Source organism: Cupressus sempervirens, chromosome 5 (assembly GCF_028749045.1).
Source record: "Cupressus sempervirens isolate cs-2001-9-10 chromosome 5, ASM2874904v1, whole genome shotgun sequence".
Classification (NCBI taxonomy): Eukaryota; Viridiplantae; Streptophyta; class Pinopsida; order Cupressales; family Cupressaceae; genus Cupressus; species Cupressus sempervirens.
Window position 1 is genome coordinate 843,938,596 of NC_143122.1, and position 15,492 is coordinate 843,954,087.

General features: G+C 31.3%; 1 protein-coding gene across 1 annotated transcript; it reads right to left on the reverse strand.

Moving 5' to 3' along the window:
• Positions 1-352: 352 nt before the first annotated feature.
• On the reverse strand, positions 353-15,193 carry LOC149558512 (L-type lectin-domain containing receptor kinase IX.2-like). Its single transcript, XM_089830874.1, has 8 exons — positions 14,869-15,193; positions 14,624-14,769; positions 14,524-14,565; positions 13,697-14,416; positions 13,508-13,579; positions 13,244-13,298; positions 574-705; positions 353-486 (listed from the first exon to the last, which is right to left on the reverse strand). Exons 1-8 carry the CDS (start codon positions 15,191-15,193, stop codon positions 353-355), a joined length of 1,626 nt encoding a protein of 541 aa, XP_089687000.1.
• Between the last annotated feature and the right edge of the window lie 299 nt (positions 15,194-15,492).

A 15,492-nucleotide genomic window follows, 5' to 3' on the forward strand; every position in this document is an offset into this window, starting at 1 on the left:
TTTCATCGAGCTCTTCATGGACGTAGGGATCAGAGCCCAAGAAAACTCTTTTTGATATCAAGCAACGTATAATTCTTGGTGGAAATCCTTGTGGATATTCTAACGAAGTACAAACTAATTGTGAAATACATGGGCTTCTCATTTGATATTCCATTTCAGTCTTTATGAAGGCAGGCGGGCATGGTGCACAAGACAGTGGATAGCATATAAGTGGAGTTGTTTCTACAAAATGTTAAATGCCTCGTTAGTTTGTTCTCTTTAGATAACTAACTGATTTTATGATTCGGCATTTCCTAGAAAACAAATAGAAGTTAAGCATTTCTTGCAGTTGGTCGGGTGATTCCATTTTGGTCTACCAATGAACAGATAGGCCTCTCCGTGTTGCGTTAAATTTCATTATTGTTTTGTGACGGATAAGCCCTGGGAAATTGCTAGTCACGATGAAACTTCGACGAGATGCATCGAGGTCTTCGTTGACGTTGAGAGCTTGCAGGAGAAATATTTTCGATGTCATCCGCTACGGAATTTGTTGTGGAATGCCTTTGGGCATTACTAAAGAAACACATCGAATACGTTGAAATTCTTGGCGGTTCTTGTTGCAACGTTCCGCAAGTTTAGTCTTTTCAAGGCGAATAGGCATGGCCCACAAAATGTCGGATATCATAAATGTCCAATTTTCCGTATAACATCGTGAGTTTGTTTTCTCTAATATTATGATCCGGAATTTCCTAGAAAAAAAAAGCACTTAAAGGAGCTGAGGTCCCTCTCTTTTGATCAAAATGGAAGATGAATCTTTTTTTTAAGGATTAGGACATTGGGTGATCACTACAATATGAAGGGGGGTTTGAAGATAATATTGGAGATAATTTTTGAGTAAATTGTTGTAAATGGAGATAAAAAAAAAGTTGTGTATTGTCTTAAGTATTATTTTTAAGTGAGTGTCTTAGACTATTGTCTTAGAAAGACAATAAGGAACAACACTATTATTGTGTCTTAGAGATGTTTTTAATTTTTTCTTTATAGAAATGTCTTTAATCTCGCTTATTTTCTTCTTGAAAATAGTTAGAGAAAAGATGGTATGAAAATAATAAGTTCTATATATATATATATATTGCAATGTAATTAATTAATTCATGTTAAGGCATGATGGATTTGAACCACCATCCCTTGCTTGTAATGCAGGGGCTCATCCATTGAGCTAGCACCTTCTAAAATAAGGAAAAATAATAGTCTAAGGTTTTACAAATAAGAGATACAAGAAGGGAGCAAGGCAGACTGATTCAATGAGTAGGAACATTGATGATGACTTGAGACTTGCATGTGGATAGATGGTGATAGGCTTTGGTAGGTTTACATGTTGCACTCAAGATTGCATGCTCATCACATAGATGTTGAAACAAATTAGATGGAACTTAAACTTGTTTTAATTGTAAAAATTAATACATGGTTTCAAATGTTGCTTAAAAGGCTAAAGCTTTTGGTAGTTTTTAAAATACTAAACTCTAATTAAAAAACCTTTACAAGTATGTTCGCTACATGTGCTAACTTGAGGCTTTGGAAATGGGTATGCACATACAACAACAGAGAAATATTTTAGCTACAATTGACCTCGTACACACCTACACCTAATGTGGAAGTAAACACAGGCATGACAAGTATTTTTCATCACCACATATGCCAAGACTGAAAGCCTTTAAAAGTAACTAATTTATTGAATCAATTTTACATTGTTGTCCAAGAAGACCATTTAACTCAAATTCTAAACACAAAAATACACATCAAGTAGAAGTTGAATTTTCATAGGGAAGATGATGGAAGAAATTTTTAAAGAACTTAAAAACAAGCCAAATTGAGTGTAATAAAATAGGGGAGTGCATTGGAAATTAGGTAGGCTATTGTGAACAAGAAAGAGAAGTGGGGTTGTGGGGCAATGATAGGGAGATGTGAAGAGGAAGAAAATAGCGAAGAAGGGTGCAGTAAGGGTGTAGGAAGAAAATAGCCATTATAATATAATTTTTTTGTTGCGAGTTGCATAAAATCTCACCGGATGCACAAGGCCTTCAAAGTAAAAGCAGTTTATACCGAATACTTGTTGGTTTAAGTCGAGCATTGTCATTCCTATTCGAAGGAGGATGCATCTGAATAGTTTTGACAAGCTATAAACACTAGTTTTAGGTTTTTGGATTTCTATCACAACAGTAGAATCCATTCAGTCAGATAAAGTAATTTTTATCCAACCTAGTGTGTATTTAGTTCTAGAAGTTGATGTTCCAGGCATAGTAGATATATATAGTTATTAGCATGTGATAATTGTGGTCATAAAGAGACTGCACTTTCCCATTAAGGAATTCCCACACAAAATAATGTATACCCAATTGTAGTCAATCCATGAAAACAATTTATAGTAAAGCATCTACTTAGATAGCTTTAGTTTAAATAATATAGAACAAAAAAAATCCATAATGAAAACTTGAAATATATTAACACCCACAACTTCAAGTTTGTGTACCTTAATAAAATCACTCTAATTCCAACATGTTTATTGAACCACCCATGTATATTGTCTAACTCATGAGCTCAGAAACTCTAGCCATTTTCTTTAATGTAAATCAAATAGTTTACACTTTTTATTACTTTATATATCCACCCAGCTCCACAATAGTTCATCCTAAGAGATCACCCAAGAAAATCAATTCAACTAATATTTTGTTGTAGTATAATCTAAAAATATACCACATTTATTTACTTTTACCTCTAACTCATAAGAAGAGCAATAGAATGGAGAGATTGTAGACTTAAGCGAGTTACTATAAGATCATCTATGCTTTTCAGTGAAATAAAAAAATCTAGAATAGGAAGGTTGATGAGCTCCTCAACAAAAAAAATAGAATATAATATAGCTTGCATTCATGAAGCTACTAAAAATTTACCATCATGGAAGCACAAATGAGCCTCTTGGAATAGGAAAGGTTCATGCTGCAGAACACTAGGGATGAAACTACAGTTGCTTCACTAGAAACATCTAAGCTAGGATCCTGCCTATCAATTTTATATGTAGTTCTAATAGCATCCATATTCCCTAGCCTCTACAGACATTTATGGTCATTATAGGGATCACCGGCTTGCATAATTTAAGGCAAGTCTCAATAATGTATATACCCACTTGAGATAGAGATAGGGATTCATGACTAAAAGCATTCACACTGTTTAAATTTTATACCTAAACAAATATAGTGTTCGGGTGAGCAGTAGTCTTGAGAAGATATTTTATGGCCCTAGCATATCCAAGTCTTTTCATTGGAGAGCTCACTACCATGAATCTACCAAATTCCAAATAGCTCCAAGAGAGCATTGAGCTATTTAAGTTAAAATTGGGCATAGATTATTGAGCTAGAAGAGGAGACATTCTTGGGCACTAAGGCTTGACATAACTTTGAAAGTTGGTTGACGGGGTTAATGGGGTGTGATGGAAGGATTGTGATACTTAGACAATATTTTTTCTAGATAGATCAGAATAAGCTTGGGTCAGTGCTATTTCTCTTTGATTGGGAATGCCATGAGGAATATTTATCACATCTCTCCTTAAGGAATGATGGTCTCTCATGTCATCAAAAGCTCCATGGTGAAAATTGAATTATTCTATTTAAATAGAAATATATGAGAAAAGAATAGACTCACTGAAAGAAATGTTGGAAGATTAAGGACTCATTGGTTTTTCCTATATTCTAAAAAAAAATTAAGTGGAAAGAAAATTTAAACTTATTTGCATAAGAAATGATGGCAAGTCAAGGTCCTCCCTAAATGATCTACACAAAGTTTACTTAGACCTTATAAAGTCTAGTTGGCAACTATTAGTATTTAAACATTAAACCAAATTTCCCCTTTTTTTATTGACCAACCACTAGTTATGAAAATAAGAGGAAAGGTCAAAGAACCATACAATGTGGTTTGAGATTTGTCTCATACTTTATTCATGTGATAATTCTATAAGAGGTTCTTCTTGCAACCACCTGTACCGTGTGCTTCCCCTCAACATATTAAAGCCAAGTCAAGTAATGACCAAACCTTGTGTCAAGAGTTTGTCTTACCATTGGCTTGAACAATATGGTATTCATGCTTTCAATAATGATTATGACACAAAATGCGAATGTGATTGAAGTAAAATGCATAAATGTTTTGTTAATCAAATGCTACAATCTACAGTAAAATACAAGCTCACCATGCTTAACTAACCAAGACAGACTATTGTCCAGCATACAGATGTCTATCTAGTGTGTAGAGGTAAGGTTTTTAAAATTCAGTAGTTGACCTTCCAACAAATGGTGCAAACATGCTACTGCAAAATTTGTCTGCAACCAAGCTTTAAACTTGGATATCCAAATAAACAAAGCCATCATAGTAGCTAAAACTTAAAAAAGCATGAAATTCAAGGAAGTAATTGTCGTAGCTTGATTCAATACAACCAAAAATTTGCAAAAGAAGTAGTCATCAATAATTATATATAGTTACAAAACAATAAGAATTGATTTTAGATGGTTTAAGTGTTAAAGTCAATTTTTCCAGTTTCTCTTAGTTGACTGTATAGGTTATGCTAAGCATACCAAGGCTATCATGCTATATTTTTTTTCAATGTATTTGTACTCCAAGTTTAGAAAATATGAATTGTGGGATCTTAATTTAATTCCTAATCCAAGCTTGCTATTTTGGAAATGAGTGTTTGATTCCATTTTCTTTTAGAAAGTCTTCCATTGAACTTTCTTGTGTCATAACTTTGTGGACAATGTGTTGGTCTAGGTATTTCTATCTTTCTTTCTACTTGGTTTTTCTATCATTCCACCTACACAACATGTAGTGGATTCACAACAATAAAATAAGCTTCTCTAACTATGGACAAGATGGGCCAGCCAACGATAACATACAATCAACCTACTGTGTTTAATTGTCATACAAATAAGCAAAAAGAACATAAGTAAATATCAGAAATGACCTATTAAGTTGTTTTAGGAACATAAAATGATTTTTTTAATGTAAAAGAACATTAAATTTTTTACACATTCTTTTGAAACCTTTGGACACGAGTTCCCTACGAAAGAGCATGGTTTTTCTAGCATATGGAGCAACCATATGCGCTACTATTCTATCTCCTATTTTTTCCTATAATGGGACCCCAAATAAGGAAAGGCCTCTAACTTAAATCTTTCTCAGTTTTTCTAGAATTTAAAATTTGCCTTCTTTATTAACAAATGATTATATTATAAAACCCTCTTAGCAATATCATAATTTGACTTTCTATGGAAAAATTGTCCTCATTATCAATGATTACGTTCTTGTAATTCAATTGACATGTATTTTCTTCTCCTTTGCACAGGTTGCTAGGATCCTTTTACTTACAAGAATTCATTTCTTTTCTTTAGTTTCTTCTATGCTATTACTTTAAAAGCTTTTGTTCATCTTGATGGAGCCTACTTTTTTACCAAATTAGAGCTCCCATCTTAGCACAATGATTCAAATTATAACAAAAATTGGACATTAAGCATGGAAAAAACATCAAATGTAATATGATTCATGAAGTTCATGATGCAGGTGCATCATAGGGACATCTTAAGAAGTCTAGGAATGGAATTGAAGATAATGCATACAGCATTGAACTTTAAATTGGATGAAATTTTACTTGTAGGTACTTGTGATAACATGTAAAATGAGGGAAGACTTGACAACAATCATGGCTATAGTGTTGTTCAAGATCGCATGGTTCTTGCAAATGTTAATGGAAGCTTAGGGGCATACCAATTTAGTTGTATTAATGAGGAAGGACAAATGGAATCAGTAGGACCTCTGATGGAAATTGTAATATCATAGAAACTAGAATTACACATATTGTAAATAAATATTATTTTTTATGTGTTAAGCTTTACAGTCTCAGACAATAGTTGTATTTAACATGCTTGACTTGTAAGTATATGTGCACTCTTGTGAAGAGAAACAAGCCTATATATGACATGTGGAGTCAAGAGGGCATGAAGAGGAAATCAAGAATAGTAGCAAAAACATATTCATAGGCTGGCAATAGTATAATAGTTCCAATATTGTCATGCTCTATATGCAATGATTTCATAAAACATATAAATTAATAAAAGGATAGCTCCATTGATGTCTACCACCTACAACACTCAGAAGCCCATGCTAATAGTAGAGTTATATCTTTGTCAAACATACAAGCTCCTAGCTACACCTTTACTTTGAATGTCTTAGACTAAATTATTATATCTTTACTCATTTAGCTTAGGATGTAGCAGTATAATAGTTCGAGTGTCATGCTCTATATGCAATGATTTCATAAAACGTATCAGTTGAGAAAAGGAAAACTCCATTGATGTCTACCAGATACAACACTCAAAAGCCCATGCCAATAACAAAGTTATATCTTTGTCAAATATACAAGCTCAATTATTATATCTTTACTAATTTAGCTTAGGAGATAAATATTTAATTTAAACCAGACTAATCTAAGTTCTATAAGGATTATTAAAATTATCTACATTTATTTATCCAAATTACAAAAATTATCAATAATTAGAAATAATTTACGAATAAACAATTTTTAAAAAATTAAACATTTAATGACAAATGAAAATATATTTTTTATTTTATTTTGAGGCAATATAAGACAAGAGGAAACCTATTTTTTAGTTTTTTTGTTTTTCGATTTGTAATTTAAGGTCCCCAATGCTAATTTTATCCCTTACCATTGTAAGAATAGCACCCCAAAATGTGAGAAATTATGAATGTACAAACAAAAATGTACTCATTGAGTGAGTTGAGAAAATGTCAACATGCATGCAAAAAATTTTGATAGACGGTTGATGTTGGAAAATATTTATTGAAAAAATGCACAAAATAGAATTATAATAGACTCAAAATTTGCCATGTTTGTAAATATTTTGATGTTGTATACTAGGAAAAAAAAAAGTATAAAACAAATCTTAAGAAATTCCAAATCGAAATCCATGCAAAGACCTAAGAATGTATATATTTTGTCAAATGCTAAAATGAGTGACAAAATATATTGTATTGTTTTCAAAAATATTATCATCATATGAGCATTTATTTACACTTCAAGAGACTACTTGATGGATTGCAAGTTTTGGCGTAAGATATATAGGGATTTCTTTGTAGAGTAAATCATTACTAGAGCCATGCAAAAATACAAAAAATCATTACTAGAGCCATGCATTAATAGAAAAATTAAAAGCGAAACACTAAAAACCTCAATCAAAAAGATAGTAGAAGAGTTTTTCCTACAATATGCAGAGTTATTAATTTCAGAAACCAAGAATTCTATTTATTCTAATGAGGGATGGATTCATGTTGAATCACTACTCATGAAACATGGGTCAATAAGTTTGACTGAAAAACTACACAGTTAAATCTTGATAGAAATATCACACATCAATAAAATTTATCCTATAGTATGTAGTGCATACATATTTTTAATTTCATTTTTATTAATTATTCTTATTTTCTTATTAGTCCGTATGCATTTTGCTAGGGATTTTATATTTTATCTATTAAGAATTTTAAAAGAAAACTATTCCAACCAATGAACAAATGGCAGTTTAAAATTATTAACACATTGTAATTATTTTTAATTGCCCAGACTAGAGTGGATAGGAACGATAAAATAGACAGCTGAAATGCAAGGACACTGTAATATTAATTAATACTTTTTAAATATGACATTTAATACTATAGTTACAACTTTTGTGGGTGAATGCCTTTCCATTTATGGTTCCAGATTGTTCCTAAATTTCTCGTGAATTGTTGTAGACCTTTTGGATCTATTCTAGAGTCTACGATGGTTTTTAAGTTCCCTGCAAACAAAAGTGAAAATTGATTTGATATTTGTTTTTCCTTTTGGGGTCACTATCAAAATTTATCTGTAAATTTTTCTTGTCATCAAATTTGTGAGTTTTTGACAGATTATTGAAATACAATTTTGTAGATAAATTTGTGCAAGGTTTTCTCCCACTTCCACATTGAGATTGTGTGTTAAGTTGTACAAATATTAGGTTTGTTAAGGATATCTAATGTAGTAGAGCTTAACTCTAGTATGATTTTCCCCATTTCATAGTGTAGTCTTTAGATTTTATGATAAAGGAGAGGTGATTGCATTGGTCTTTCATGCCACTCCAAAATTATTCAACCATCAGGATAACTGTTACATGATGTTGTATTTTTCCATTTATTTAAACTCTTTTTTCAGTTATTGTCTGTTTCTGTGTCTACAGGTTCGGTGATGTATAGGGTATTTTTTTTTGGTGGCAGGCAAGTTTATATATATTGTGATTTCTCCATTAAAAAATTTCTCATCTTTTCAAATGTATTGCACTGTATCATATTTGTGAGCTAGAGAAAGATTTTAGATTTGTAATAATAGATTAAGGATGAATGTATTAGAAGAGTTGATTAAGTGCATAGGTATATGCAACGACCGATGGAGGATTCACTACCTAGTTGGAACCTCATGGAGTTTAACATTAACCATCCAATGTGGTGTGCATCATCTAGAATTCGTCATACAACTTAAAAGGTGTGATACAGTTACAATCTCTCTTTGTTATTTGTATTTGGATATCTTGCATGGAAGAGAAAATACTCTAGACCAATATGGTGCTCTTGATATTTTAATGCTAATCTTGTTTACTCTTTTAACATTTAAAACACATATGATACACATATAATACTAAGCACCTCATCCTTATATGATATAATATAAAATTTCAACCGATATTGCTCACTTCGCAACATTTGACTAAATATCTTTAAACCCTCCCAACTAATATTCTACTCATCTTGCCAAACTATAATCTTGGGACACTAGATGGGAAAGTGTTTTCGATATAAAGCGATATGGCATTCTTAGTGGAAATCCCCATGGATATTCTAATAAAGTAGAAAACTAACGTTGAAATTCATGGGCTTCTTGTTCGATATTAAATTTTAGTCTTTTTGAAGGCAGACAAGCATGGTGCAGAAGATGGTGGTTAGCATATAAGTCGAGTCATTTTTATAAAACGTTAAATTCCTCGTTAGTTTGTTGTCTCTATTTTACTTACTGATTTTATGATTCGACATTCCCTAGAAAACACATAGAAGTTGAGCATTTCTTAATGTTGTCAGTCGGGTGATTACATTTTGACATACCAACGAACACATAGGCCTCTCCGTGTTGCGTTAAATTTCATTATTGTTTTTTTACCGATAAGACCTATAAAATTGTTAGTGATGATGAAACCTCGATGACACGTAGGTTCCATCAAGGTCTTGGTTGAGATATGAAGAGCGTGCAAGAGAAATATTTTCGATGTCATCCGCTACAGAATTTTTCGTGGAATGCCTTTGGCCATTACGAACGAAAAACATCAAACAGGTTGAAACTATCGGGGGTTCTTGTTGTGATGTTCCATGAGTTCAATCTTTTTTGAGGCAAATAGGCATGGTCCACAAATGCTGAATATCATAGACATCCATTTTTTTGTATAGTATTTTAATGCCTTGTCAGTTTGTTTTCTCTAAGAGGCATTAATTAAGCTGAGAGGCTTCTACAATGGGAGTACATTTTGTTGTAAACAATCTAACATTTTGAAAAAATATTACAGGTAGTTGAACAGTTATACCATGTCCTTTATTGAAATTCCATGTGGACTTGACCAGCAATGCTTAACATTACACTTCCCATTCCCTCATTAACCACACTATATTTTTGGTTTGAACGCTTTGATATTTCCAAACACTAAACACGCGTCCTGCGAGTCCATAATTCTAAACTTCAGGTCCAGTCAGGTCGTCATGAAATAACAGTTTATTGCTGACAGTGTGAAGACACATTTAGATGTTTCTAAATATATTTCTTCGTCATTCACTCAAGCAAGAAGAAAGCCAATAATCTGTTATGAGAAGAAAACCAAATGTCTTTCCTTATGCTCCATTTTTACGCATTACATGTTTTCAATTCTTTGAAGTTGAACCATCACACATCAACATTATATTTGGCAAGAGCCTATTTTCTTCTTTATGCAACATTGTATTGAACAACAAGATCGATATTCTAATTTCTATTCAACATTGGATTGAGTAACAGGCTCAATATTATGATTTCTATTCCACATTGGATTGAGCAACAGGACCATTATTCTAAGTATGTATGTTTATGTGTTTTGATTTCTTCTATTTTTGAAACTTTTATTGTGTCATTTTTTCTTATTTTCAAAGCTCTATAATTTCCTTAATTTTTCTTAGAAACTTTGATAGAATAGAAATTCTTCTCAATTAGAAACATTGTAGATTTGTATTTCTTCCATTTTAGAAACTTTTATTGTGTAGTTTTTTCCTATTTTGAAATCTGCATACTTTCCTTAAATTTTCTTAGAAACTTTGTTATCTTAGAAATTCTACTCAATTGCAGATTTCTTTCTATTTCTTTCTCTTCATTCAAAACATTAGATTTTTAGAATTTAGATATTATAGTATTAATTAACCTGACTTCTTCATTAGATTATTTGAATCAATGATTATATTCCTCTATCTATTATTAAAATAATATTACAAAGCTATTTTAAAATAATATTAATAATGGTAATTGTTTGCTATTTTTATAATTATATGTTTTAATTTTTGATTTTTATTAATGAGTAGTAATCTTTTTAATAGATAGATTAATTTTAATATATAAAATTATAGATTATACTATTTTTCATGTTATATTGTTAAAATTTAGATATGCTCTCAAATTATTGATATTAGAAAACCTTTTAAATTTGTTTAGATTTATTTACTATGTGGATTAATAATAATAATTGTTTGCAATTTTTTATAATTATATGTTTTACAATTTTTAAAATTTATTTAGTTAAATAATTTGGTCTCGAGAAATATATTAGTATAAAATTATCATTTAGTTAAATTAATATTCAAAATATTTTAACAAGAATAAAAAATGTAGTAGTAGATGGGTTCAACGTTGTTTTTAGATTTGATCTTGTAAGATTTTAAATCTTTATATAAGTGTTGCATTCTATAAACTATCATCATCATGTTGAAGAGTAGTAGATAGATTTTAGATCAACTAATTATATAGTATGGGTCATGTGAACTATTATCATGATGTTAAATAAAAGTAGATGAGATTTATATCAATTATAGCTCCTACAAACTATTATTAAGATTTTCAACAAAAGTAGAATAATTTTTAATCAATTAATTATATGCCATAGGTCCTATGAACTATTATTGTACTATTAAATAAAAGTAGATGGATTTGAGATTAGCTAATTATACTATTATAGGTTTTATCAACTACTATCATGATATTAAATAGTAGTAGAATAATTTAGATAAGCTCATTATACATCATGAAGCAATTTAAATCTAATACTTAAAGGAAACTCTTTAATAAAAATAGGAGTTGTTTTTTTAAGAAATAGAAAATTAATTTGAAACCAATCCATTATATAGTTTATCAAACATCCAAGTTTAGATAAATAAACATAGATACACATGTACAATTATAATTAATTTATATATTTATAATGCATGATACATTAATTTTTATTAATGAGTAGTAATCTTTTTAATAGATAGATCATTTTTAATATATAAAATTTTAGATTATACTATTTTTCATGTTATATTGATTGATCAATATTATTGTATTGTTGTTATGCATCCTTTGAGAATAGACTTATGGGAAAATAATTTTTTATTGCTTGATAATAAAAGAAAGTTTAAAATTATAGGTATCATTTAGTTATGTATTTTGAAAGAACAAAATTTATGAAAAAATAATTCTTAAAACCTTTGTTACAATAGAAACTACATGGTCTCTACCTTGTCTTGTGATATATGTAAGAAGTAGGTCCTAGGCCTTGATATAATCTCTAATATTCTTTTCAAATTTTCTCAAATTTATAAATTTCAACCTTATATTAAAATAGATTAGAAAATTTCAATTAGATCTATCAACTAAGTCTGAAAGATTAATATACATTTAAATGAAAAGATGGATTTGGAAATTTAAATTTTATATTTAAGAATGTCTTTTAATTTTTATAAATTTTATTCTACTTATAAATCTCAATTTTAACGTCTATCAAACTATGAAGTAAATAAAAAACAATATTTCATGAAATGTTATCTATTTTCTCCTTAATATTTGAAGTTAGGTTTTACTATTAAATTTTTAAATCAAAGATTAGAACATTATATAAATAATATTAAGAAGATATAAGGTTTTTTGTTAAAAGAAATTAAATGCGTAGAATTATGTCAATAAGAAAGAATCAAACAAATCTTCTTCTCTTTTAAATACGAATTTATTGCTATATATGCATAGCTTAATTCTTGTCATTTTGATACTGACCATTTTTTATCCTTACATTATAGATATCAGAAAAAAATTAACTATGGATGCTGAACAAAATAATTCTGAGAACACTATCACAAGCCCACTTCTTCCAAACGACTTGGTGCAATCAAGCCAAATTGTCAAAATTATTTGGATAGTTTGGGAACAATCATTTTTTATTCTTGTAAAAAAAATATAGATGAAATTCATAATGCGAGCTTTCATGTTCGAGGTGTCCAAGATTCTCAAATCTTGCAGATGGGACAATATACAAAGGAAATTCATGACGCATGGAAGAAATCATTTTGGTTCTTTGAATTTATGAAAGACATCTGCTATGATGAAGAGCACATTGATGGCGAAAATAACCTTTTCCTCACTGATGAATTCCACATGTTTTTACATCACTATAATGAATCTAGGAGTCATATTATTTGACATTATCAATTTTTTTTATTAAGTTGTCTGTTCGACTTATCAATTTTGATGAACGTATGTTATTTTTCCTTTGTCTTAAATAAATTTAGTATTATACATACAAGACTATTTGTTATTTAGTATATTTGTAGATCTTATCTACACAGAAAAGTTCCTCCTATATGTATTTGTGAATTGTTAAACTATTAATTAGAAATGAATCAATATCTATCTTATCTAAAGTGCAATCCCATTAAATTAATGTGATATTTTAAACAAATTTTATAAAATTTAATTTACTAAATCTACTATTTTTTTAATGTTTGGTTACAAATTTATTTCATAGAAATGAATAAATCAAGTATGAATTTCCAATCGGATCAAGAAAGAAGACAATACCAAATGGAGCAACAAAGAGCATACCAGAGAGAATACCAGAGAGAGTATCGTAGACAACGAGAAGAACAAATGACACAAGCTGAAAGAGAAGAAGAAAGAAGAAGGAAAAATGAAGTCCGGCGACTAAATTATGCTAGAAGAAGGGCAGGATTGCTAATACAAGAATTGGAATTACAAAATAGGGATAGAATTCCCTGTCAATGAACATCTGATGAAGTATCTCATTTTGAAACACAAGGGAGACATGAAGTTGATTTTGAATAAGTGATAGGTACAATCAAGCATTACCTGTATTTGTGGAAATGAGTCGCCAGAATGAAAATTCAAGAACAACAGACCGTGTTCCTGAAACACCTCATCCTACAAGCCAAAATAGGATAAATTTAGGTGGACAAGGCAACAGAGAAAATATACAAAACCCAACTGTATTTCTTAAGAATAATTTTTATAGATCCCAAATATAGTTTCGACAACAACTGGATAGCTTGAAAATGCCACAGATGTGTTATATTTGTCAGGAATGCTATCTATGAATGAAAGTGGTCCATACATCAGAAGGTCCAGTATGCAATAGATGTTGACCAGAAGGCTGTGATCAACCTGCCGCCTTCCGCAGGCAACTTCTGGTGTAACCGCCCCAAAGTTGTACACGTCAGCTTCTAGACTGGTTTTCCCTGTTATGTAGCACTCTGGAGCAACATATCCCTGCGTGCCCACCACCATGGTCGTATGGGAAGCCTCCTGGTCACGTTCCATCAGTCTCGCCAAACCAAAATCACCCAACTTGGCATTGAAATCAGAATCCAGCATTACGTTGCTTGCCTTCACGTCTCGATGAACGACATGCTGGTCCCACTCTTCATGGAGATAAACAAGAGTAGAGGCAATGTCACAGGCGATACTATATCTTCGGCTCCAATGCAGCATATCCTCCTCTTCCCCAAAAATGTGTTTATCCAAACTCCCATTTGTCAAGTACTCGTAGACCAGAAGTAACTCTCTCTTTTCGTGGTACCATCCTAAAAGCCGCACAAGATTATGGTATCTCAACCTATTGATTGTTTGAACTTTGGAGACATACTCCTTTCTTCCTTGTCTTGATCCTTGAGCTATTCTTTTCACAGCCAGCGCCTCCCCGGTGCTGGGCAGGATTCCTTTGTAAACGCTGCCGAAGCCGCCTTGTCCAAGTTTTTCTTTCTCGCAGAAATTTCATGTCGCGGCACTGAGCTTGATGTATGAAAATCTTTGAGGGGCATGAGAATAGCATTCGTCCAGCTCTTGATAGCTCTCTTCCCTAGCCTTACCTTCTGTTCCCCTTTTTCTGAAATACTACCACCAGCGAACAACTATGAAGCCACATAGGACCACAACAACGAAGAACACGCATATCAAATAAACTTTCACAGAAAATCTGTTTGCATTGCCATTTCTAAGTAATTCACCAGGAGGTCCGACTTCCCACAAATATTTAGAAGTAAAATTCCAAACTTTTACGGTGTGCATCTCTGTGTACTCTCCAATGGCAGCCAAGAAGCCAATCTTGATGTACTCTGGTAGAGAGTTGCTCAGATCTATTGTGTGGTTAAATAGAGGGATTTTGGGTTTAGAAGAATTATACTAGAGAAAGAAGTCCAGAAGCTCTTCTAGACCGTCATAATCCACCCAGGCATCCCATGTCGCGTTTGTGAGATTTTTGTGTTTAGAGCGATTGAATAGACTGGATGTATTGAGCAGAAAAATGAACTTCGAGAAAATGCTATTGATGTCGATCCCAACATGATTGTCATCAAGATCCCAATCATTTTTGTATGTATCAAACTCGGCACTGCACAACAACCATCTAATAAGATGATTGTTTAAAGCTTTCCTCATTAAACAAGCCAAGAAATCCACCATAAGCGTCCTCTGGTGGTTCCAGTTCGAATGGTGCCATGAAGAGCGCAAGTCCATCTCCATGATTATCGTATATTTCATTGTTCTGTTCAATATTGAATTGAAATTAAGTTGAAAAATTGGCCAGAGCTTAAAGTTGAAAATGTTGAAAGTAAAGCATCTACTTAGATAGCTTTAGTTTAAATAATATAGAACTAAAAAAATCCAAAATGAAAACTTGAAATATATTAACACCCACAACTTCAAGTTTGTGTACCTTAATAAAATCATTCTGATTCCAACATGTTTATTGAACCACCCATGTATATTGTCTAATTCATGAGCTCGGAAACTCTAGCCATTTTCTTGAATGTAAATCAAATAGTTTACACTTTTTAATA